General features: G+C 36.4%; 1 protein-coding gene across 10 annotated transcripts in view; it reads left to right on the forward strand.

Annotated features, from left to right (window-relative positions):
* atxn2 (ataxin 2) overlaps positions 1-25,014 on the forward strand; it is a 52,205-nt gene that overhangs the window by 16,280 nt on the left and 10,911 nt on the right. For 4 of the 10 annotated variants that reach the window (XM_056458235.1, XM_056458241.1, XM_056458238.1 and 1 more), the window contains 14 exons: positions 483-607; positions 1,419-1,510; positions 1,593-1,781; positions 5,169-5,335; positions 6,379-6,594; positions 9,986-10,168; positions 13,370-13,549; positions 14,457-14,564; positions 16,911-16,981; positions 17,057-17,406; positions 17,664-17,730; positions 20,448-20,588; positions 22,801-22,818; positions 23,469-23,541. In XM_056458235.1, the coding sequence (XP_056314210.1) occupies positions 483-607; positions 1,419-1,510; positions 1,593-1,781; positions 5,169-5,335; positions 6,379-6,594; positions 9,986-10,168; positions 13,370-13,549; positions 14,457-14,564; positions 16,911-16,981; positions 17,057-17,406; positions 17,664-17,730; positions 20,448-20,588; positions 22,801-22,818; positions 23,469-23,541 (1,980 nt within the window). The remainder of the gene's footprint in view (positions 1-482; positions 608-1,418; positions 1,511-1,592; positions 1,782-5,168; positions 5,336-6,378; positions 6,595-9,985; positions 10,169-13,369; positions 13,550-14,456; positions 14,565-16,910; positions 16,982-17,056; positions 17,407-17,663; positions 17,731-20,447; positions 20,589-22,800; positions 22,819-23,468; positions 23,542-25,014) is intronic. The other 6 variants (XM_056458239.1, XM_056458242.1, XM_056458240.1 and 3 more) reach the window with 4 other exon arrangements.

Here is a 25,014-nt window from a genome sequence, read left to right on the forward strand (position 1 = left end):
GAAATTGTATGGATTCCTATTGCTGGATTGCACCTGTGAAAATGTGCCATATAGTGGAAAATGGGACCATCCTTGTAGTTGAAATATTGTGGTGTGCTGAACTAACCTATAAAGTATCCATTTATTTATTTTGTCTTGTTTGGACTAGTATTTGTACTAGAGCTTAAACTCAAATAGTAAACTGAAAAGGAATACAGTCAAATTAATTTGTTATTCTGAGAACATGGCCTTTGAGTAGTTTGTAATGCAATGACTCCAGATACAATATTGTTGCTCATATTTAAGAGACTTGCCTTTTCACCACGATTTGTGTGCACTTAAAAATCATCACCTGTTTTTCACTTCATAATGCCCCCAGGACATCTTCATGTCTATGTTTTTATGTCCCTTTCTAAAGCTTGAGTGTTTGTTTTCTTTTGCATCACCATGGTGCAAATTAAATGAATGCTGTTGCTTGTTGTTTGTTGGTATGTGTGGTGAAGATAACTTCACAGACAGTGCAGTAAGTGCCCGTGTAAATGGAGAGCACAAAGAGAAGGATTTGGAGCCCTGGGATGGAGGGGAGCAGCACATCTCAGGCAGTATGGAATCTCTTGACACTGATCTGGTAAGCCGTTAAACTAATTAGTCTTGACATAATGGAATACAGGAACTGGACAATATTTCCAGTATTTTTAGTCATTTAAAGCAATTAAAGTCATTTTACAACTCTCCTAGAAATAATCAGTTGAGTTTTACTATTTTTCTTAATCCATTCAGCCAGTCAACAGGTTTGGTGGGAGCAATTTTAGCTTAGCTTAGCATAAATCATTGAATCAGATTAGACCATTAGCATCTCCCTCAAAAAATTATCAAAGATTTGAGATAATAAAAGCTTGACTCTACTGTAGTTACATTGTGTATTAAGACTGATGGAAAATAAAAAAGATTCTGTTTTCTAACCTGATATGTAGGAACTATACTCTCATTCTGGTGTAATAATCAAGAAATGTCTCTCCATGACTGCAGCAAAAACATGATCTTACACAGTGCCTGAAAATAGTTCTTAGTTAGGTAACTTCCAGTGTGACCATCTGCTTGCAACGGGAGCATGTGCAGGTACTCAATGTAACTAGAGAAGAGTCTAACTTTAAATTTGAATATTATCAAAGCTCTTTGATCATTTTTGAGCAAGATGCTAACAGTCTAATCTAAATCAATGATCTAAGCTAAGCTAAAAGTCCTCCTGCTAGACCCGGAAATCACCTAAATGGATTGAAAAATAGCAAAACCCAACTGTTCAACTCTTGTAAAATTAGATTATTTAAAAAAAAAAAGAAAAAAAGTGAAGGTTGACATAGTGTTTTGCAGAGATTTTAGTGCAGTAAAGCAGGTTTAATGCAAAACTGTATCCATATATTTGAAACTGTCTCCCTCAGTCAAATGGATGGGATCCTGATGAGATGTTTAAATACAATGAGGAGACATACGGCATAAAGTCCACGTATGACAGCAGCTTGTCCTCATACACGTAAGTCCCTCCATATGTGCTGTAAGTTACTTCAGAAACTATTTGCACTGTTTCTTGGTCTCAGTTTCTTTTTTTTCCCCAGGGTTCCTTTGGAGCGGGACAACTCTGAGGAGTTCCTCAAGCGTGAGGCTCGTGCATCACAGCTGGCAGAGGAGATTGAAGCCAGTGCCACCTACAAAGCTCGTGTGGCACTGGAGAACGACGACCGCTCAGAAGAAGAGAAATACACTGCTGTGGTCCGTGGAGAGAGGGAGCTTCACAGCCTCAACAGGTGAAGCCTCAAGTTACTAACACAGCAGAATTTGTTATACAGCTTTATTTGCATACAATGGGTTTTGATATTGAATAAATCAAAAGGGAATCATGATGGTTTTGTCATATTGCTAATTATACTAAAATCACGAAAAACTTGTTTTATATTAACTCAAAAGCCTTATAAAAGATTGTTCCAGACTACATATTTGTCCTGAAGAGCAATTCATAGTAAGTATAATCACTGATGCCATACTTTGGCATTGGCACAAGTGACCAAAGGTTTGGCTATAGCAGCCCAGCCATATATATTGACCCCATGGAGCTTACGGTAAACCGTTTTGGTGGAAACAGGAGAGTTGAGGTGCACATTTAATTCTGCAGTGAGTTGGTCAGCTGTGGTTTTGTTTTTTGGATACATACCGGGTTAGCACCCAGGTGTCCCTTTTAGATGGCTTCCTCTTGCATCCACAGTTACTTCTGTTGGATGTGGTTTGTCCTTGTTCATGGTATGCTGACATTACCCTAATACTGTGGCTCTTGATGCATCACAAAGACTTGCTGTCTTGTTCACAGATGCACCAGCAAGATGCTCACCAGCAATTGTCCTCTTGAACTCTGTCACACATAATGTTGTGTGCATTGCAATAATTTAAGCAAAACTGTGATATTACTCCAATTAAACCTTCACGCTCTGTTTTTACTGGTGGAATGTGCAATAAATAAATATTGCCCACATATTTAGCCATGAAACCTCCAACACTAAATTGGCCAGTGTTCGTTTCATTGTCCAACCCCTACAAATGAGTTCCAAAGAACTTTTTTTTTTTGGTCTCCTACCACTCTTATTGAGCAGTCGTGACAAGTATCTTGTGCTATCACATTTACCATGGCTAAGCAAATTTACACTTACTTAAATCTGTGCTAACAGGATTTTATTTCGGTGTAAGATATTTCTCCAACATTTAAGCTGAGGTGGCACGATGGCTTAGGCCCCTTTTACACTAATACGTTTTAGTTTTAAACATATTAGTTTTTTTAGTTTTTATAAGCTTTGCTACAGTTACGCCTTCCGTCCACACTACCCCAAAGTTTTCGAGCCCCATAAACGGAGCATTTTGAAAATGCTGAAGAGGCCATTTTTGTTTTAAAACACTGCTGCTCCGTGTCAGTGTGGATGGGGGGAAAACAGAGACATCTGAAATTGTGGCTGCAGACTTTTTCCTCAATATTAATTGCACAAAGTTCAGTCTAGCATCCTTTCCTTGTAAGTTCAGACTTCGCAAGTTTTATATAGAAAACAAACTCGCGAGGACACGTCGAGTATATCTTCAAAGGGAACAGTGTACTTTATAACCTCATTCGATCACCCTGCAGGCTACGTTGTTTCAAAATCTTAACAATAAAATGAAGACATGACATAAGGAACTGCCTATTTTTATTTTGATATAAACAACTTAACAGACACCAAAAATGTTGAGGCGTCATGTAGCGACATATTTATATGATCGTCATCTTCACTGTATGTATATTTATAACAAAACAGAGCCTTTAACATAACTGCCTCCTTTCGTTTCCATTTAAAAATTATGAAACATGCCCTCTGTTTTTGCTGAATATCAGTTTTAATAATCAATAATGGAAATCAATAATACAATAAGTTTATACAATATAGGAAATAAATGCAAGCAATCAGTTAAATGTCCAGAATCAGTGTACGTGGTTACATACATTAATACATTAGCCTAACTTATCTTCGCATTTAGCCAAAATATGTTACCTGAGAACAAGTAATAGATCCAAAAGAGTCATCAAATAGAGACAAGATGAATTAAATATTACATTTAACAACTTTAGTAAGATGACATCCAGTGGTAGATCCTTAATGAACTGTCCGACGTGCTTTGCTCTCACCTGGAGAGGTATGCTCAAAGCATCCGCTGACTGCCTGGAGCTCAATCGTGCCCATACGCTGCAGCGCATGCCAGAGTGTGTGGGGGTCACATGATGTGCCTTTTCAGTGGTGTAGTGGGGACGGAGATCTTTTCAGAAACGCTAGGTGAAACGCCAGTGTGGACCTGAATAGTTTTTATTCTAAAACGTATTAGTGTAAACGGGGCCTCAATGGGTATACAGTCGTCTCACAGCAAGAAGGCCGCTGATTGGAGCCCTGGCTGGGTCATTTGGCATTTCTGTGTGGAGTTTGTATGTTCTCCCCATGTTTGCATGGGTTTCCTCCAGGTTCTCCAGTTTCCCCTCACAGTCCAAGGACATGCTCTATAGGTGAATTGGGTAAACAAAATTGGCCGTAGTGTATGAGTGTGTGAATGAGTGTGTATGGGTGTTTTCCAGTACTTGGTTATGGCTGGAAAGGATTCTGCTACATAAAAATACATTCTAAATAGTTGGCGGTTCATTCTACTAGGCATGGGCCAGTCTAAGATTCTACCGGTATGATAACCTTGGATAAAAATATCATGGTTTTAAGGTATTATGATTATTTATCTAACAAATATTCTTTTTAAATGTCTGGGTAAAAAACAAGAAATTTTTTTCCACTTTGAACACAATGGCTGCGTCCGAAATTGTATATTTCCATACTATAGAGTATGCTAAAAACAGCTTGCGAGCTGTGTAGCATGTCCAAATTCATGGAAATCGAAAAGCAGTAGGCGAGAAGTATCCAGATGACCTAGTACTTCTGCCGTGATTCTGAAGTGTGCATCTAATGAAGGCTACGGTATCCCATGATGCACTGCAAGAATTCATGAATGTGTGTGAAGCGGGTGTGTTGCGTGATCATGATAAAATGTAATATGTAATACGTCCGAACTCCATTCATACTACTCACATTTATACATACTTTTCTGTCAGTCGAGTAGTAAACAATTTAAATTTAAAAGGGCATCTTTGGATATCTTTTCTGCTGGAGATACTGTTGTCCAAAAAAACAAACAAAAAAGTAGAAAAAAAATCTTACAAATACCGTAGGAACAGTATAACAGAAAATTTGGTGGTTTTAAAACCTTGACTTTTGTAAACCACGGTAAACCTAGAAAACGGTTATCGTCCCATGACTATATTCCACTGTGGTGACCACTGTTAAATAAGGGACTAAGCCAAAGGATATTGAGTGAATGAATGGTTTTAAGCTGGTAACACATTCACAGCATAAACCAACAAAAATGTGTCTTGGTGTGACTTTTGTATGACCCTTTTTCATACATGAGATGTACGTCACTGACATTACACAGTGGATGTCTTTGCACTAGAACTTCTGTATAAATTTCCAACTACTTTGACTTCAGTTAGTTAGTTTCCACTTTCATTTTTCTTTTTGTCATAACTGAATTCAGTTTAAAGAGTATTACTCAATTAGTCTTTCTTACTTTGGTTACATCAACAGGGAGAACAAATACATTCCTCCTAGTCAGAGGAACAGAGAAGCGGGGATGTCATGGGGAGCTGGTCGTCAAGTCTCACCCAGAATGGTTCAATGTAGCCCTGGGCCACCCGCACCCAGATCCGGACCTCACGACTACAACACGATGGATCAGCGTGTGGTCAATGGAGGTACAAGATGATTTGTGACTTTAATTTTTTGTTTATGAATTAAGGGATAGTTCACCTAAAATGAAAATTCTGTCATCATTTACTCATTTTTATTTGTTTAAAACCTGTTTGAACTATTGATTTCCATAGTAGGAAAAATAAATACTATGGTTGTCAATGGTTATAGGCTCTCAGTTTGCTTCAAAATATCTTCTTTTGTGTTTAATAGAAAAAAAGGAAACTTATAAAGGTTTAGAACCACTTGAGGGTGAGTAAACAGTGAGAAAATGTTCATTTTTGGGTAAACTATCCCCCTTAGTTTGGTCAAAAAAACGTTTTTAATAAGTTTTAAAGACATGAAGATTAGTGATGTTTACAAGCGTTGCACGTCCAACAATGTGCTGATTATCTCATGTTGAGTCTTTAAAAGACGTTTCAGAGTTTTCCTTGGTGTCCCTTTTAATGATATCATTCCGTAAAACAGGACTCAGGAAAATGTCCATTTCAAATTGAAAATTCAATCAAGAAAAAAAATCTATTCCCTTGGTTTTCTATTGGTATCTTTTAATCCATTGTTCTCTCCTTCACTAACAGTCAATCTATCAAATCATCTCTCTGGCTTTCAGCCCTTTCATGATAAAAGGATTTGGGCAAGGGAGTAATGCAGGCCAAGACTGCTGCTGTTCCAAGAGAATCTGATTGATCTTTCCAAATGTTCTTTCTTTGAAGTCCTGTTTCCCGTTGTTTTCTGTTTCACTGCCTCAGAATTAACCAAAGAAATCTTAACGTGTGATTTTGTTACATTTCATTCATGTTCTCTGGTGTCTTCTCATGCTGCTTTTTTCTCAGTGACCTTCTGTTGCCTTTTCTGGACTTTTCCCTCTCGCTAGTGTCATTCATCCAGTCTAACCTTATTCTACAAGGCTTTCAAAGTTTTCCCAACTCTTCAAACTGTTAAACTTTTATTTATTCCGGTTAAACTCATTTGTTTCTCCTCCCTTTCTCTCTGTCTGTAAAATGTAGTTTTTCTTTCCTCTCACTTCGCCTCATTTCATCTCTATCAGGTGCACACCCTTGGCCATCGCGCTGCCCATCTCCCTCCTCTCGCCCTCCATCCCGTTACCAGTCAGGCCCCACCAACTCTCTCCCGCCCCGGGCAGCAACGCCCACCCGGCCTCCCTCCAGACCCCCATCCAGGCCCTCGCGGCCCCTGTCTCACCCCTCTGCTCATGGCACTTCAGGGCCTTTGTCCAACATGCCAAAACGCCTGTCCTCAGAAGGTACCGAAGAGCAGCCATTTTGTTTGTGGCACCACTGCTCAGGTTCACGTTTTGCAATCCAACTGGCTGAATTAAGGCTGCCACTAACAGCTGTGGGGTTTTCCTGGTGTTCAATAAAACGACTCACTCCTCTCGTTTGGTTTTTCTAATGCTATCCATCTTTATGTGCATGATTGAAGTGAATTTGGGGCACTTTTCACTCACTCGTTCTCTGCGGTGTGTTGGCATTGTGTTTTTGCTGTGGGGCACCAGTGACAATGCCCAAGTGTTTCTGTCCTCATCTGACATTGGATTGACTTTAGGTGCATCCAAAATTGCATACTTCCCGGATATATAAGCTGCGTCCCAAATGGCACACTATGTACTTATGCACTTACATACTCAACAGCATAGTATACAGTGTGTATGAAGTGCCGTTCAAATGGAACACTAATGGTTTTTTTACTAAGCGGAAATTCAAACCTTTTGACTGTTGCCAAATCAACTAAATAAATGACCAAACTACCAAATAATACCTGTCATGAGTATAACTGCATTCACCATTGGGAGGCGCTATAATCACTCTCGTAGGCGAATTCTGCTTTCACAATACAAAATAAGGTAATCCAACATGAGCGCCCGAAAGCTCCGCCTCTTCCGCTACATGAGCAAAGCTAGGGTCGTTGAGTGCGTGAAGTGTCGAATGTTCCACACTTAATTTTAATGATTGAATAAGTGCATCATCCGGGTAATCAAAGTGATTCAGTGTGAACGCACTACTTACACGATTTATACTACAAATGGCGTAGAATAGTGCAAATGTCTGCAATTTGGGAAGCACCTCCGGTATGTGAAAAACAGTATGTGAGCTAAGTAGTATGTCTGAATTCATAGTATTAAAAATTTTTTTTTAAAAAGAGGCAAGATGTACATGAGTGACCTGCTACAGTACTTCCGCATCCAGTGGACAAAAACAGTATGCAACTGTTTTTTTTGTTTTTATACTAACCTATGAGGTTATAGGCTACTTTACCATCCCATGATGCTACAGGAGATGATTTATGAATGGAATTGAAGCCATGCAATTAGCGTGGGTAGATCATGGGATAATGACAACATGGTGGATGTAGTAAGTCTGAAATGAATTTAATTCATACTACTCACAATCATACTCTATAGCAGGTGTTCCCAAGCTTTTCAGCCCGTGTCCCCCAAAATACCAATGCCAGTGGCTCGTGAACCCCAATAATTTCTGTGATGGTTATAAATATATAAACCTTGCACACAACTGCGCAGACATATCAACAGGCCCAAGTCTATTCATCGTTTCATTTTGGAGAACACCACTCTGAGACCATCCTCCATGTTCAGTTGTGGTCTGTATTTATTTTTAATGTATGTAAGTGCCGTAAAGGTGTCAGAAAGTTTAACCTGATGCCATAAAATCAATGGGCTGCATCTGATGCTGTGTCTTTAATAAACATAATCACTGCAGAGGTTGCAGACTGATGGCTGATTTTTATTTGCATATGGTTTTTAATGTTTATTATTGTTAACAATGTTACTATTAACTACTATTTTGTTCTTTAGTGGGTTATGAATAAAATATGGTCATTTTAATAGTTTATTAAAATGAATTTGATTTTTGGAAATCGCCAAGTGACCCCCCCCTTCATTGTCTTGCAAACCCTCGGCGTACCGACCCCCACTTTGGGAACCACTGCTCTATAGTACATACTTTTGGGTTGGGGAGTACTCAAATATAGTGCCTACACGAGTACGCTATTTTGGATGCACCTATTGTGTTCTCATTCATAAAATGAGAAGGTCTCTCCTCACAGTATGGTTCCATTAGTTAATGTATTTATCTGCATGAACTAAAAATGAACAATACAGGAACAGCTTTTATTAATCATAGGTAAACATTTACTAATCCGTTGTTAAACTCCAAAAGTTGTGCCTGTTAGCATTAGTTAATGCACTGTGAGGTAACAAGAATTACAAATGAAGGGTTTTATATTCATAAACCAATGATAACAAAGATGATTTCAATACTAAAATAATAAATGGATTGTTCATTGTTTGTTTATGTAAGTAAATGCTTTAACATTAAGTATTGGAACCTAATTGTAAGTGTAACCAATGTAAAACTTTCACAGCCTCTTCAGTTCACATGGGGTTAAGGTGGATTGGCTAAAATTAACATTCTATTCCATTAATTTTTTTATGTACAGAGCCCTGCGCATGACATATGGCAAAATTTCACATAATCGGTCATATTATACTAATTTTCATTTTAATTTGGTTGCTGCATCAGTTTCTAATGCCATATAACAAAACTAAAAGTTGTATATAGTAAATGTAATGTAATTTAGCATCTTTTTAAGAGATGCATTGAAGTACAGCATGCAGAAATAGTCAAATGTAAAAAAATAATCACTGCATATTCTTTAGTGTATTAATTACAAATTAATTTGTCATTAAAGCTATGAAAGTTATTCAGCCAAGACCAATGAGAGATTTCCTCTTTTCATTTGTTGACAACAGCAAGTTTTTACTGCCTTTTTAGTTGTAATTCCATTTTGTTTTTAATTTCTTACCTAGTTTTATTTAAAAAGAGGCCGTTTACTAATTCATTATTATTTTTTTCTTTCTTTTTCAGTTAAAACAAGGCCAAAATTTACTGTTTTTGTTGCCTCATGTTGCCTTTAGTTTGGCCAATGTTATTGGCCATGTTATTAATTTGTTTCATTGTTTTTTGTTAAATTAGGGCTGTGGCTTAACTAAATTAAAACACAAATGTAAAGTGTATCCCCATTTTAACTATGAAGGAACAACGTATCCATATGAAGTCATTAATTTTTCCTTAATATGTCATGTACAGTTCTCTAGGCACAATGAAGTGACCGTAGTAAATGACTTTCTCATATTTGATTAAAAATACAGCATATTTTGGTAGCACACATTAAATGTTATTCAATTCATATTCAAACCACAAACTGCTATTAGATGATAGCAATGAGTGGATTTGTTTTAGTCATTCTAGTCTTGTTTCCCCCTCAGTCTTTTTGTCATATTTGAATGTCACATAAATATTTGAATGTCATATACACAGCGTCTGCTTTTGGAGAGAGCTACACGCAACGCAGTGCTGAGAAATGGCCTAAAGCAGGGGTGGGCAAACTCGGTCCTGGAGGGCCGGTGTCCTGCATAGTTTAGCTTAAACTCAGATCAAATACACCTGAACATGCTAATCAGTGTCTCCAAGATCACTAATTATCTATAAGTAGGTGTGTTTGATCAGAGTTGGAGCTAAACTGTGCAGGACACCGGCCCTCCAGGACCGAGTTTGCCCACCCCTGGCCTAAAGGGTGCTTGTTTCTTTCTCATCACGCTCTGTTTGTGACCGCAGGTCCTCCAAGAATGTCTCCCAAGTCACAACGAACTCCTAGACCTCATAGAGTGGCCTCTTGTCGGGGTGGTGGGCCGCCTCCATCTGATTATATGTCCCAAGGTGCATCGGTGGAGGTTTCAGCTCCCCCTCCTACTCGCAACAGCCCTTCTGGGGGAACCTGGTCTTCTGTCGTCAGTGGAGGTAAGCCGAGAATATAAATCTGCTCTCCAAATTTCAGATCATACTGACTTTTAGATTAGATTAGATTCAGCTTTATTGTCAATACACATGTACAAGTACAAGGCAACGAAATGCAGTTTAGGTCTAACCAGCAGTGCAATAGCAGCAAGTGCAGGATACAGGTATAAGTTATAAAGTGCAGTTATGGAAAAACTATGGTAATATTTACAGATGGATGTACTATGAACATTATATACAGGTTGTATTAGCTATGAACAGAGATTTACAATAAATGAATATATGTACAGGATGCTATTAGTAATCAGAAGTGTGCAGATAAACATAATTACAAATGTATATGTACAGTGGGTGTGTACATAATTAGAAATGTCCATGTGCATGGACATTTACTGAATAGCGAAGAATCACACAGAATGTTATTGCTGCGGCTACAAGTTATGTTGGTTTTGGGGTCAAGGTTCGATGCTGGTTTGGTACAATGGCAATAATAACAAGTACCCAATGCTTGCTTTTTTGGTTTATTTTAAACAGGCAGAAATATTTTGTCACACTCACCTGCAGAGCTAAAAACTACTAATGAAAAAGTACAAAATAAACATAATAATGAAAAATAACAGACATGCTTGACTATTATACAGTTGGGTTTTTCTGTAGCACCTCACACATACCGTATTTTTAGATGTTGTGGCGAGATAAAACAGCTTTTGAAACGCCCTGACCCTAATCCTTAGTAAAAAGATTTTTCAGCTTTTGAAACACAGCGGCGTTCATTAATGTCAGTTCTACAGTAGTGGACCAATCAGAAGAACTCAAAGGTGGGGCAATCGTTGCGAGCTTCTATGTACCGAGTTGACGTGACAACAGCAACTTGGCAGACCATCTTTGGGTGCTTCATCTTACTTTTCAGACTGCTGTTGCTGCCCTGCTGTTGTCTTTTCTGCCTAAATTCCAGTGACTGTAGATCTGGACTGACTCTATTCATTGTGGGAGTGCATGAACCGAACCATACCCCTGTACTGTAATGATTCAGGATGAATACAAATACTGTTAGACCCCTAAAATTTATTTATATTCACATAGCTGGGAAGGTTACTTTTAAAATTACTTTAAAAAGTAATCTGTATATTTAGTTTGATTACTCTGGTTCAGTAACTTAATCTAAATACTTTAGAATACTTTAAAGTACTTAAGCTGTACATCTCAATAAATTAAGATATCATTGAAATGTTGAATTTCGTTAAAAAAAAATTCAAAAAGTGAAACTCATATAGTCCTATTATTTAGATTCGTTACACACAGACTGTGTTTTTTTTCTCATTTTGATAATTGTGACCTACTGCTAATGAAAACCTAAAATTCTGTTTCTCAGAAAATGAAAACTATGCTGTAGGCCGCTGTCAGAGGCCTTTTATAGTGCCACAAACTGATTGCCTCCATGGCACATCACATTGTTTGAGTACTTCCGAGTCCCAACAAAGTATTGAGCGCTGTACATGTTCATACTTTCAGTAGCCCAAAATTTCTGTTAAAAATCCTTATTTTATTGGTCTTAAAGGTGCAGTAGGAGATTGTGAAAATGCTAACACGCATTAATAGCATTGAAAGTGCACGTCCCTCCCTGCTGAATAGATGACCAAAAGCAACCTTATAACCCTAGATTGTCATTCAGCAATTAGGAAATTTCATAATTCTTTATAAAAATTGGACCAAATTTTTTAGTCTTATGGCTTACCCAGAATATAAAAATAGATATAAATACATTTCGATGATTTACTTTAATCAGTACTATAGGAATGTGAAGAGACTTTTAACCAGCACAACAAAAAATGTTTCTTTAAGTAATGAATTAAGGCAGTGTTTCCCAACCCTGTTCCTGGAGGCACACCAACAGTACATATTTTGGATGTCTCCCTTTTCTGACCCATTAACTTCAGGTGTTGGAGTCTCTTCTGATGTTATGATAAGATGATTCAGGTGTGGTTGATTAGGGAGAGGTTGAAAATGTGTACTGTTGGTGTGCCTTCAGGAACAGGGTTGGGAAACACTGAATTAAGGAATGTTCTAATTTTCTTAGAAACTGAATTTTGGGTTTCCATTAGCAGCAAGCCATAATCATCAATATGAAAAGAAATAAACACTTGAAATATATCAGTCTGTGTATAAATAACCTTTGTATTATTTTTGACTTTCAGTTTTTAAACTGAATTTTTTTTAATGTAATAGTTTTACAATTTATTGTGATGCAAGTAACGCAAATGAGTGGGATTCTGTGCTGTTCCATACTGCTTTCCAAGCATCAAAATGAATTCAAACACAATAAACAAATAATAAAGCAATTTTATAAGATATAAGCAAAGTTATACAATAGTTTTGTTTAATAAATGCACTGATCTAGTGATTACTTCACCCATGATAATCCTCTTTGGAGATGCATACAGCACAAAAGATTCGCTGAGTTTACGGCCAGTACAATTTGTAAAAGCCCATGTCTTTACAGTTCAGACTAATTTAACCAAGCAGTTTGCTAACAACACTTTTGGGAAACAAACCCCCTATCCAGTTTATGAATCATTCATACTGATTTTGTAAAACAAAAGAAGTCATTATTTTAAGATTGATTGACTCAAAATTATTATTTCATTTTTTCTTTTGTTTCAAAAAGTGCAAGTTATTTATTTTCACCTTTTAATAAGAGTGACTGTTGATTTTTAGGCAATGTGTGTTTTAATACCAGTTGTTCAACATTGATGTTTAATAAATAATCATAGATAGTGTGAATTTCCTTTCATTATTTTAAAATCAAGTAATACAACTTTCATTCAGAAATCTCTCACTTGTAATATGTGAACATATTTACTGTGCAAAACTTGTCAGTGTACTATTTAAATTAAAATCGTTCATTAATCATAATCGAGTTAAAATGTTCAATAAACTGAGATTTAGATTTTAGGTGAAATTACCCAGCCCTATATATATATATATATACATGGACGGCTCAAAACGTACAGTTTTTAACCAAAGTACGTTTTAAGAATCATTGCTGAATTTCTATTAATTTTGTTTTTGAAATTGTTGTCAAATGTATATTTCATGTAATAGACAAAGAAGCTGATATGGCTATAAACAAAAATACTACAACCAAGATTTCAGCTTGAATCAGAAAGACTCTAATGCTGAGTCATTTTTTCCGCTTTCTCTTAGCGCACAGACCTCGTTCTCCTCGACAGAATAGCATTGGCGGTGGAGCTCCGAGCCCCTCCTGCTTGTCTTCCCCTCAGGCTGGTACAGTGCCAGTCGACTCGGTGACCGCTTCAACGACAGCGACGTCACCCACAGCTGCCAACCCGGCCACCAACTTGGAAGCATCTCCAATAGAAGAGGGTTAGGATGCAACTCCCGTACAGTGCACAGCATTAATGAGTACACCCTAAGAGATTTCTCAGAAAAAAAGCACTCATTTTAAATTGGTGCTTTCTACGGGATATAATGAGGTTCTTGTGCTAATCAGGTTTATTGGTTTTGCATTAGATGAGTCACAACCAAAACTGGAACAAAATGACTTTAGATCATTGTGCAAAAATGAGTGAACCTAATAAATATGTTAGGAGAAAATATAAAAATTTAATCTTCAATAAACCAGAAAAATCAATAAGGCCATGCACAATGTTGTATTTAGTAAACTTTTGTAGGTTTATAATTATTTTTGTATTGTATCATATTTGAATTCAAATCATAAAGATATTAGATTGAAAACACTTACTTTAATAAGCATAACATTTTAATAAAACAGTCCTGGTCACCCTTTACAATAAGGTTTCATTAGTTAATGTATTTACTAACATGAACAATACTTGTACAGCATTTACTTGAACAATACTTGTACAGCATTAATCATAGTTTACTATTTGTTAATGCATTATCAACATCCAAATTTATGCTTGTCAATATTAGTTAATGCACTCTGAGTTAGCATGAACTAACAATGTACAACTGTATTTTCATGAACAAATGTTAACAAACATGAACAAATACTATAATAAATGTAATTTCTTCATGTTAGTAAATGCATGAAATGGCATTAACCTATACAACCTTATTGTAAAGTGTTACCACAGTCCTGTAAAACTGTACCATTATCTATTGTCCATATATACTGAGAAACTGATATAATTTTTAATCTTCAAAGGGTCTGCTGGGCACTGTCATATGAGGCATTTTAATGCCTGTTTGTTTCATCTGTACCATGGCTTACAACAGCCTAATTTTTCAGCTTGTGTTTCTTTTATAGCCAAAGAATCAAGAGTACTAGAGACAAGGCAGAATTCTCCCAATGCCAACAAGGAGAATGTTAAGCCTATTGAAGCTTCTGCAGGCAACGCTCGATCCATCGGCAAGGGTGTGTACCTGTGGAGATGTCATGCTATTTATCATCCATTGCCAGCAGCTTCTAATCTGAATTTTGAAGCTTTTGCTAAAGCTGTTTTTTTGTGCTGCATTCGATTTTGCTGTGTTGACATAAAGCAAGTAGAAAGCAGAAACTGCAGGTTGTCAGTTTGAATTAGGGATTTGGCTTCTAAGAATTCATTTTCTTCTGCAAAATTGCTGACACTGAAAATGCAGATAGACTGAGAAATGACTTTTTTCTGTTCGTCTTATAAATCATGCACAAACCGCAAAACAAGTGTAGGTGGCGCATGCTTCAGATGGAGTGTTGTCATATTTTAATATAATGAAAATGTAACCATATTATTGGGATAACTATATTATTGGGATAATAACATGTTAAAATGAAATACAATATTATTGAGATAACTATAACTACTGGGATATATAATTTTTCTGAAATAAATTTAAAACAATATCAGTGAAATTCATATTGCTGTTTGGCCATTAAATCAAACTTAAATACTAGATGCATGAATTTTCACTTGCCTGACAATTTGATTCATATCATATAATACCGAAATATCAGAAACATGCTTTTCTTCTGAAAGATATGTGCAAAAAGCAAAGCATTTACATCTGATGGTTTGGGTTGAATGTAAGAGATTAATAGACACGATTTAAAAATATATAACGATAAAAGAATTGATATGAGGCTAGGGCTGGTCGATATGGCAAAAATGCAATCTTGATAATTATATTCAATATTGAATGATAACGATACATATTTCGATACGAGTTGTTAATGCTTCCAGATTGAAAAGAGTAACCCAACAATGACTGATGCCACAAAATTTTAGGGTCCAAATTTTCGGTGGCAGAAAATTTGATACACCTCAAATATGATGATTTTTTTTGGTCACAACACTGTTACATGCAGTGAAATTGGAAATAAGATGAATTCGGTAAAAAAGGAAGTAAAAGAGCCCTTCCCAGACTCTCCTTAAAGTAGGGCAATATCAAGACACTTTTAAATTCCAATTGTTCCACATTTTTGCTTTATGACTGGCTCTTAGATCAGTATATAGAGTAAAGAAAAAGTCTAGAGCTTATTGTTATTGACATAAATGTTACCGCGATTTGATATAATATTGTATATCGGCCCAGCCCTATAAATCTTTTTCATAGAACGCAAAATTACCCATTATGCTTTGCATGTATGCGTAAGGAGGATGCTAAGAACTTCCGGTCGCATAAGCTTGATGCTCATAAACAGTCACATTCAGACAGCTTTAAAACGATAGTTTTAATCTATTTTACTTTTAACATCTTTGAACTAATACTGTTGTCGATCAGCACCACCTCCTGGACTGATCATTTAAATATTGCGGTCTGATAGGAATAAAAAACAAGATTTTATGAGTTATTTACTATTACCATCAGACGGCATCATGTGCCATTTAAATGAAGCAGTGTCATCGCTAAAGTGACAAGTAGCATTTTGAAATGACAGAAAAGCACATATAGTGGTAAATGCTATACAATACAAACAAATTAAATGAAACCTGAACGGCTCCCGATTAAAATCAACATGCAAATCAGCCAGCAGAATATCAGTAACATACTTTTATTTTTTGGAGTTATGCATGGCTCCGTTACATACCTGCTAAGTTTCATGCCAGTAATATGGTTTGCTTTATAATGCAGTGATCTATTGCATGTGTGTGCACATTGAAGAGCTGCTGAGCACAGTATAACAGCTGACAGGTCGGGAACACTGATGCTGTATTTGAGCATCTGATCTGATAGTAGACACTGAACTAGGAGAATTGTTTTTCTCTCACGTTTGAACCGAATCTGACAGAAGTATAACAGCTTTAACATGCACCTTTTAAAATCAAAGTTGTGGATCACAAAAACACTCCCTAAACCACTTAAAACGGTATTGACAACCATTTTCTGATCAAGATTAGCCGATTTAGACACGCTGTAAATGGAAGTTCTCAGCATCCTACCGGAAGATGCAGTAACAAAAAAAGGTCTATATGAGGCGCTGAGAAAAAAAAATGAAGATTGCAATTACCTCACCTTACTGGAAGTGTATTCTTTAGTGCATCACCATTTCTTTTTCCAAATGCAATTTTGAATAACATCCAAAACAAACAAAAGGAGCTTCATGGGTAAATAATGTACAGGTATTCTTCGGATACAGGAGTCTTAAAGGTTTACAAACAATTCATCAGTTAAAGGCACTGAAAAAAGCTTTATTTATCGAATTAATTGTGGAAATTGATTATTTATTTATTTTTTGTTACTAATGTGCTTTTTACAATTTATTCTTTCTCTTTTTTTATTGTAGGGTCTCCCAGCATGGCTTCAGATCACAGAAAACAAATAGATAATTTAAAGAAATTTAGTGCAGCTTTTAGGGTAAGTGTTCTGTCTCATCAGCATTGTTGTTTCATAAGAAGCTTCCATTCACTCTAGCGCTGCGTCTTTTTGTAGTTGCAGCCTAGCTCAAATCCAGATCCAGGTTTTGAGACTATGGCGACCAAACCTCTGCGGGACCTCGGAGAAAAGCCAAAGGATCAAGCAGCTGAGAAGAGTTCAGTAGATTCGTCAGGACTCAAAGCTTCTACGGAGTCCAGCATTAGTGAAGAAACCTCCAGCCCTGTGAGCGTCACCTCAGCAGGTAGTAAATCGGGCACCCCTTCGCTCTCTCCTTCCTCTGCTGTCCCAGAGCAGAAGCGAGGGCCTGACGTGACATCCCAGGGCGTGCAGACCACCTCACCTCTGGCCAATGCTGTGACAAAAGATAAGGATGAGAAGGAGGACAAGAACGACCCTGTAGCAGAGTGAGTCAGCACAAGACAAATGAGAAAGAGTAGCCTTATCGTTGTGAATCAGTGTTAGAATTGCCTGTCAAATCGATTAATTGATTTTGTTAAAAGTAAAGCAGGGCACTTTTTTAGTAGTCTTTCTCATCGGTATGATACATACCCAGATATGTGAAGCTAAAACAATTGAATTGTAACACATTTATTCATTTCTTTTTTAAATGTTTTGTTGTATTGTGAATTAAATGTTGGTTTATTGTTTGTGCACTTTTTAGGAGTGTGAGAAAATCAACTCTCAATCCCAATGCCAAGGAGTTCAACCCAAGAGTTTTTTGCTCCCCTGTAAGTAAATCAGTGGTGTAATTGGTAGCTCTAAATTTACCAGTAATGAACATACTTTTTCTGAGACAAAATACAGTGCCCTTCACTACTATTGGCACCCTTGGTAAATATGAGCAAAGTAGACATGGAAACCTTTAGATTTTTTATTATTATTTAAAACAAATAAACTTGAATTTGCTAGTAGTTTTTTAAAGACTAGACTTTAAACAATCTGTTTCAATGTAGGTAACATCCAATTGTAGTTTTGAAGACTTGCAGACCCAACAAACTTCTAATTCTCTTGCTGTGATTTTTGACCGTTATTTACTCACTCAAACCATGCTTCTAACAGTGATTTTAGACTAGATATACACACATCCACTTCCAGACTGATTCATAACACTTACAGTTGACTGGAATTTCTTATATATCTTTATTCCACTCTTATTATTTTGTTGGACCGTCTTTGGCTTTGATTTCAACTAGTGTTGTCACAATACTGAATTTCTCTATCAATCGTTACTGAAATTTTACTAAATTTCCTGCTAACATATAAGCACTGTTGAGCATGTTCTTAAACAGTGCTGATTTGTCATTGTGTACATGTGCTGAACAGAAATGACTGTGATTGGCTGTGAAGGTCATTAGTTCACTGTTCTTCACCGCTGTTTACAGAGTGCAAACACAGATAAAGACACTGGAGCTGTTTAAAGCCACGAAGATCAGCTGGGTCTGTTTATGAGCTGACATATGAGGGATCCACTGATGAGTTGACTGATCTTCGCTGCTTTAAACCGATCCAGTGTCCCTATATCTGTGTCTGTAACTGATGAGCTTCACGGCCAATCACAGTTATTTCTGTTGAGCGTGTAAACACAATGGCAAATCAGCAGGGTTTAAGGGTGCTTTCATACTAGCACTTTTGGTCCGCACCCGGGTTCGTTTGATGTCAAAGTACGGTACGTTTAGCTAGTGTGAACTTGTCTTCTGAACTTGGGTGTGCACCCGTGAGTCCGCTTGAAAGAGTTGGTCTGGGGTACGGTTTGTGTGAACTCTAGTATGGTTCACTTCTGATATGAAAGCAATCGTACCAAACAATGGAAGTGAACCGCCCAACTGCACAACAAACTTTAGTTTTATAGCGTTCATTCGTGTGTGTGTATGTCTGTGTATCACCTACCTTGGTGTCAAGCGGGACTGACCCAGTGCAAATATTGATAATGTCTGCTTGTCTCCACCAAAAACGATTTCAGCAGACATCGCGTGATGTTCTGAACATTTTTAATGTTTGTTTTTTGTGGCAGATAGATGCAAGTGGCTCTCTGTATTGTGGTTTTGGCAACAAAAGCAAAAGATCCAGTAAAAGCAGAATGACCATGATATGTGGACATATCGATTTTGGCGATTTTTGCTTTCGTGGCCGTCACCTTGCAACAGCTGTATACAAAACAGCAGCTTAATGACGCAAGTGTACCGGGGTTCAGAAGGAAAAAAGACGGTTGAGCACAAACCAGCCAAGAAGGTGGCTAGGGGGGACAATCAAACTTGGGTTCGGTCCAGGCATTTGAACCAAGTGTAAAAGCACTATAAGAATGCACTCAACAGCGCTCAAATGTTAGAGAGAAATACTGAAGTCACCTGTAACCGATTGGTACTGAAATTCAGTATCGTGACAACACTATTTTTTAACACACAAATGCCTTGCCATCATTTCAGTATGCTTCCTCAATTGTCACAGCATTTTTTTTCTTAGTTTGTCTTGAAAATACAAAGTAACATATATTAGATGATATCTGAGAGTTCCTTAACCTTCATAGAAGAAGTTTCTCAGCTCGTTCAAAGTCCAGAAATATACTCAAAAACATCCTCAAAAGAGACCATATGGCTTCCGTGGTTCATTCAGAATATTATCAAGCTTTAAAAATACTTTTGTGCATACATTAAAATAACAACTTTAACAGTTTCTTCTTTTCACTGGCACTTGTTGCGTTCATGACCACTGTACAGCGATGAATAACCCCCAGATATCTGTGCGCAACTTTGTCTAAAAAATAAAGCAAAACACAGGCGCATCCTAGGTCAGGTCAGTATCCTTCATCAGGCATGGCAAAGACATGAACCTGCATCCTTTACTGACACTGAAAGAAGAAACTTTGATTAATGTTATTTTTGTTTATCGTGCACACAAAAGTATTCTCATAGCTTGATAATATTGCTATTAAACCACTGAAGGCATATGGTCTGTTTTGAGGAAGCATTTTTGGGACCTTTCTAATATTTGAATAAATTCAATGAATTATTGTCTATGCAGGATGAGGCAGCTCTTAGATTTCTCCTACAATAACTTTATTTGTGTTGCAAAGACAAACAAAGGTTTCAGGGGTTTTAAATGACATGAGGGTAATTAATAACATGATGTGTGGTTTAGGGTACTAACCCTTTAAATATGTATTCATAATATTATTAATAATTGTCTAAAAGATTGTTGTATATTTTTTTATATATTTTTTTCTCAATAAAATCATACTTTTTAATACTATTTTTTTAAAACGGTAAACAATAAAGACATTTTTCCACAGCCTTTGCTCATATTTACTAAGGGTACCAATATTAGTGGAGGGCACTGTGTAATAAGGTTTCTATCTAAGGTAATTCTGTATACCTTTAGAGTGTTCACTTACCCGTCTTTCTTTTTTTTTTTTTTTCTTTTTTTTTTTTTTTTTTTTTTTTTCTTTCAGCCCAAACCAGCAACAACCCCGACTCTGACCCGGCCTCAGGGTCAACCCAGCCCTTCCATCGTTGTACAGCAGCCTCCTGCGGTCTACGGCCAGACCATGTTCCAGATGTACCCGCTGACACCGGTCAGTCCTGGCGTTCAGGTGAGCACTGCTGTATGACCGTCTCTGTCTGATCTCATTTGCTCTGTGCATGGAAGCCCACATCTTTCCCCAAACATCAAAGACATGTTTTAGTTTTCATTCATGTGCCAAGATCATTGATGTTGTCACTGCGTTCTTTCTTCCACCATCCCTTCCTTCTTTACCTTCATTTGTCAGCTGCATTTGCATGTGAACCCTGCACTTGATTGATTAGATTTCAATTTAATTCTGTGAGAAGGGCCAGGAAAGGATTGTTCATGCCAAGTCTGGTTTAAATGGCGCTACGAGATAATAAAATTAAGAGAGCACTTGAAGATTCTTGTTTTTTTCTGAATTTGCTTGATTGAGTAAAATGGCTTTTTTGTTTGTTTTATTCTGTAAATGTGATAACATTTCAAACAAATTTCAAATAAAAAACATCGTCATTTAGAGTAAAAAACAATTGGTCAAAAAAACAAGAGGTGAGCATATAGCCTACTAGTATGAACTTGAGTGTTATGTTATGCCACAATATTAATTTTACTGTACTGTTGAAATGGTCATTCACAAATTCTAATTTTGTTATTTTTTCAGTGATGCACTGAAAATCTGGGTATAGCTAGTTATAGTCTAATAATAAGAGATTAGTAAATGGAAATGGCCACATCGTGAGCCTCAGACACCATTGTTTCCCCAATCTCTTGTAAATTACATGACTGTAAAACCCTGGTGAAAAGCAGGCCCATCGGAACACTAAGCAGACTGATGCGTGACTCATGGAGTTACCCCCTTAAGATTTTTATGTACTTTTGGTCACGTTCCATGTCATAAAGATCTGACAAGCTGCTGTGTCATCAGGTACTCGTCAGCCAAAACACAGACTGATATGTTGTACATGGGATCATTAATATGCACACCCCAGGCTGTGTTTTGAGATCATTCCTTCCTTATTTTTATAGGGATATTTATCATATGCTTAAGTGTATCAAAGTTTATATTAAACTTACTATTAGGGAAGCTCCAATTAAGATTTTTGCAGCTGATACGAGTACTGATTCCTTGTCAAAAAAAAAAAAACTTTACTAATGCTTTGCTTCTTAGACTTTACACACCTGAAACTTGTCTATAGCACTTGTTCACTGCTGCTCTTATAGTTGTGTAAATTGCTTCCTTGTCCTCAGTTGTAAGTCACTTTGGATAAAAGCGTCTGCTAAATGACTAAATGTAAATGTAAATGTCATGGGGATCGACCAGTATAGAGTACCGATTCTGATGCTTTAAGCTTTATAATGCATTTATTACATTAAGTATATTACAAGAAGTCATATTAAATAGTCGTGTTAAAATTATATATGATTAGATTTTTATGTATCTAACATCACTGTGCCTACTGTGATCTTGTTTTTTTTATTTGCTTGATTTATTAATAAGCGTTTGAGTAAAATGGCTTTGTTTGTTTTATTCTGTAAAGGTGATGACATTTCTTACTAATTTCAAATAAAAAACATTGTCATTTAGAGTAAAATGACAATTGGTCTAAATAAACACTGAGTTCATTTGTTTGCAATTTTGAAAATCGTGAACAAATGAAGTCATTTGTTTTTCTGAACAATTGTCATTTCACTCAATATTATAATAACAATATTTTCCATTTTGAAAATCGTGATCATTTCACCAAACAGATTTTTTTCAGCACATCTTTAGTTAGAACGTGTTGTCTAAAAATCAATATAAACATGTCTGAAGACATAGCACCTAAATGACACTTGAATCAGAAAGAAATGTCATCTGTAGATTACAGATTCAAACAAAAATGATATTTTATTCAAACACAAACTATAAATCTTATTACATGTTTTAAGATTAATCAAAGTGCATTGGTTGATATTTATTATGCTATACTAAAAATGTGAACTTGGCATGAGCAGACCTTAAGGCTCAGAACATGATGATTTGACTTGTAGCATGCTCTCAAACTAATTCATGTACTTATCCAAATAAATGTGTAATATAATGTGGTGTAGAGTGGAAAGATGCATTTCAGTAAATGCAAAACCCCAAAAGCAACAGTCTTTCATTTTATTTGTAGCATCTCCTAAAATATTTTGATTCATCTTTAGTCACTTGCACATTTTCTAGAAAACAAATCTTATTTTAGGAAAAAAGCCAATGACAATCACACTAAAGATTGGTTCTTTTTGTTTCTTTTCCCTCTTTCCTCTCTCTCCATTAGAAAAGCATTATCTGGAAGGTTTGTGCAATTCTAAGCTTCTTTTTTTACTACTGAAAACGTGTATGAGATTTTTGTCTGCATTAACTGACCAGCAATTTTTGATTTGCCCAGTTTTTATTATAATTATATTTGTCTTAATGTTGTCGTTAAACTCATTTTACATTAGCTTATCGTCATCTAAGATTTGCCAGTATTAACTAAGATTTTTATTTAGCAAAATTAGTAATCGATTGTTTTAACATATTTCTTATTTTATGTTCTGTAAGAGCATCGAAGCTTTTTTTGCATGAACCCTTGACCAGAACTGAAAAAAGGCTGAAAATTGTGTGGGTTTATGTCAGTATTTTGCAATCAATGTATTGATTTGTGTATTTGAATTGCTTTTAACAACCCCATCTGCCATAGTTACTGTCTTGGCACATCTGAAAAATACTGTCTTTTGGGAAACTTAAAAATGTGGGGTTGAACATATTGATTCGTAACAATAAAAAGTGCAGAAAACATCTTTGACTTTATGATTAGAAAAGCACTAAATTTAATTGTGGTGTTCAGGGGAATATGATTATCTTAAGATGCATTCAGCAAGTGTTTTTTAAAACTGTGATCTAAGCATAAACTCAGAACTCCGATGTAGTTCTACATCTCAAGCTCTGCTCCTCGTCCTTTAGCCTCCAGCCATGTACCATGTTCAGGTTCCTCATATGACCATGAGCCAGACCAAGTCCTACAGATCAGGTAAAGGTGAGAATGCTTCTTAGAGCTGCTTTCAAATGTCGCTTGAGGCTGTTTTTGCCTCTGCTCTAGTCATTGTGTGCTTCTTTATAGAGTCAATGTAAACTGTTTTTTGTATGTTATTTGCAGTAATGCGATTAGTTCATCCAAAAAATTCATTTTTACAGTTAGTTTACTCACTCACAGGCTATTCAAGATTTTGGTGACTTCAGTAGGACATTTAAAGAAGATTTGTTGCTTAATCTGTGGTCCTTATTGATTCATATAATGCAAGTCTGTTTTTGAGATTAAAAGTAAACATACAGTGGCAACAAGTCCAAATTAATGCCCATGACACCGAGGTCTTATGAAGCAAATTGATCAGTCTGTGCAAATTACAATATTATTAGATTTAACCCACAGCCTGTGCAAACAGTTTTCGGCATACACATAACTATATCAAGAGCCTGGAAGCTCATGCTCACTAATGCATGTGTAAGTGCTAGAGGTGGGCAATATACTAGTATAAACTTGAGTATTAAGTTGTGCCACAGTATTGATTGTGCTGTACTGATGAAATAATTTATTACAAATTCTATTTTGCCATTTATCATTGATGCACTGAAAATCGGGGTATACCTACACTGAAACAAAAGCTTTAATTTATCCAATAAAAAAAACTGGGTAATGGGTCACATCTAAATTTTATCACTTGACCCAATGAAAATGAATAATTTGCCTTAATATTTTCTATCTTCATGAGAACAATTTGATATAACCTGGAACAAAGCATATTTGTCTTGTTGAAGAAAGTCAATTAATTTAAATTCTCTTTTTGCTCCAAACAAGAAGATATAGCTTTAATCAAACAACAATTTCCATGAAAAAGGTTATGGTTTCACATCCAAATTTGTTCACTTGAGCCAAAGAAAAATAATTTTTTTGCTTTAAAAAATATTAAGAACATGGAAGTACAAAGCATATTGTAATGATTGCTGTGCGCAAGTACTGGAGCTACTATAACCTAACAACTGTTTAATCTAAACTGGTAGCACGGTGCTAGCATTTATGGCACATAACTTTACGCTTAACAGCACGTTAGTGAGGAGAACACTCGTGTCCCATACACTGCACAATCCTGAGCGTCTCTGTTGTCAACAATCTGGCAAAATAAGCACGGAGGATGCAGCACTGTCAGTTAACCTTTTTATTCTGAGCTCAGAACATCAACAGCCGTTAATCGGACCACACCACCGGGGTGCTTTTACACACTACCCTCGTTGATGGTGATGGCCAGTATTTTATAAATAAATTAAATATTGGGCCTAAATCACAGAAACTAACTTAAACATAAACGCACAAAGTTTATAACAAAACAAGCCATGTATTTCAACTAAAATAAACCATTACCCATGATGCACCTGGCTATAGTGTGGGCCAGGTCATTACTGTGCGAGTAACTTTAAAATTTTACATTGGTTAAAACAAATATTTCGTAGTTGA

Source organism: Danio aesculapii, chromosome 5, assembly GCF_903798145.1.
Source record: "Danio aesculapii chromosome 5, fDanAes4.1, whole genome shotgun sequence".
Taxonomy (NCBI): Eukaryota; Metazoa; Chordata; class Actinopteri; order Cypriniformes; family Danionidae; genus Danio; species Danio aesculapii.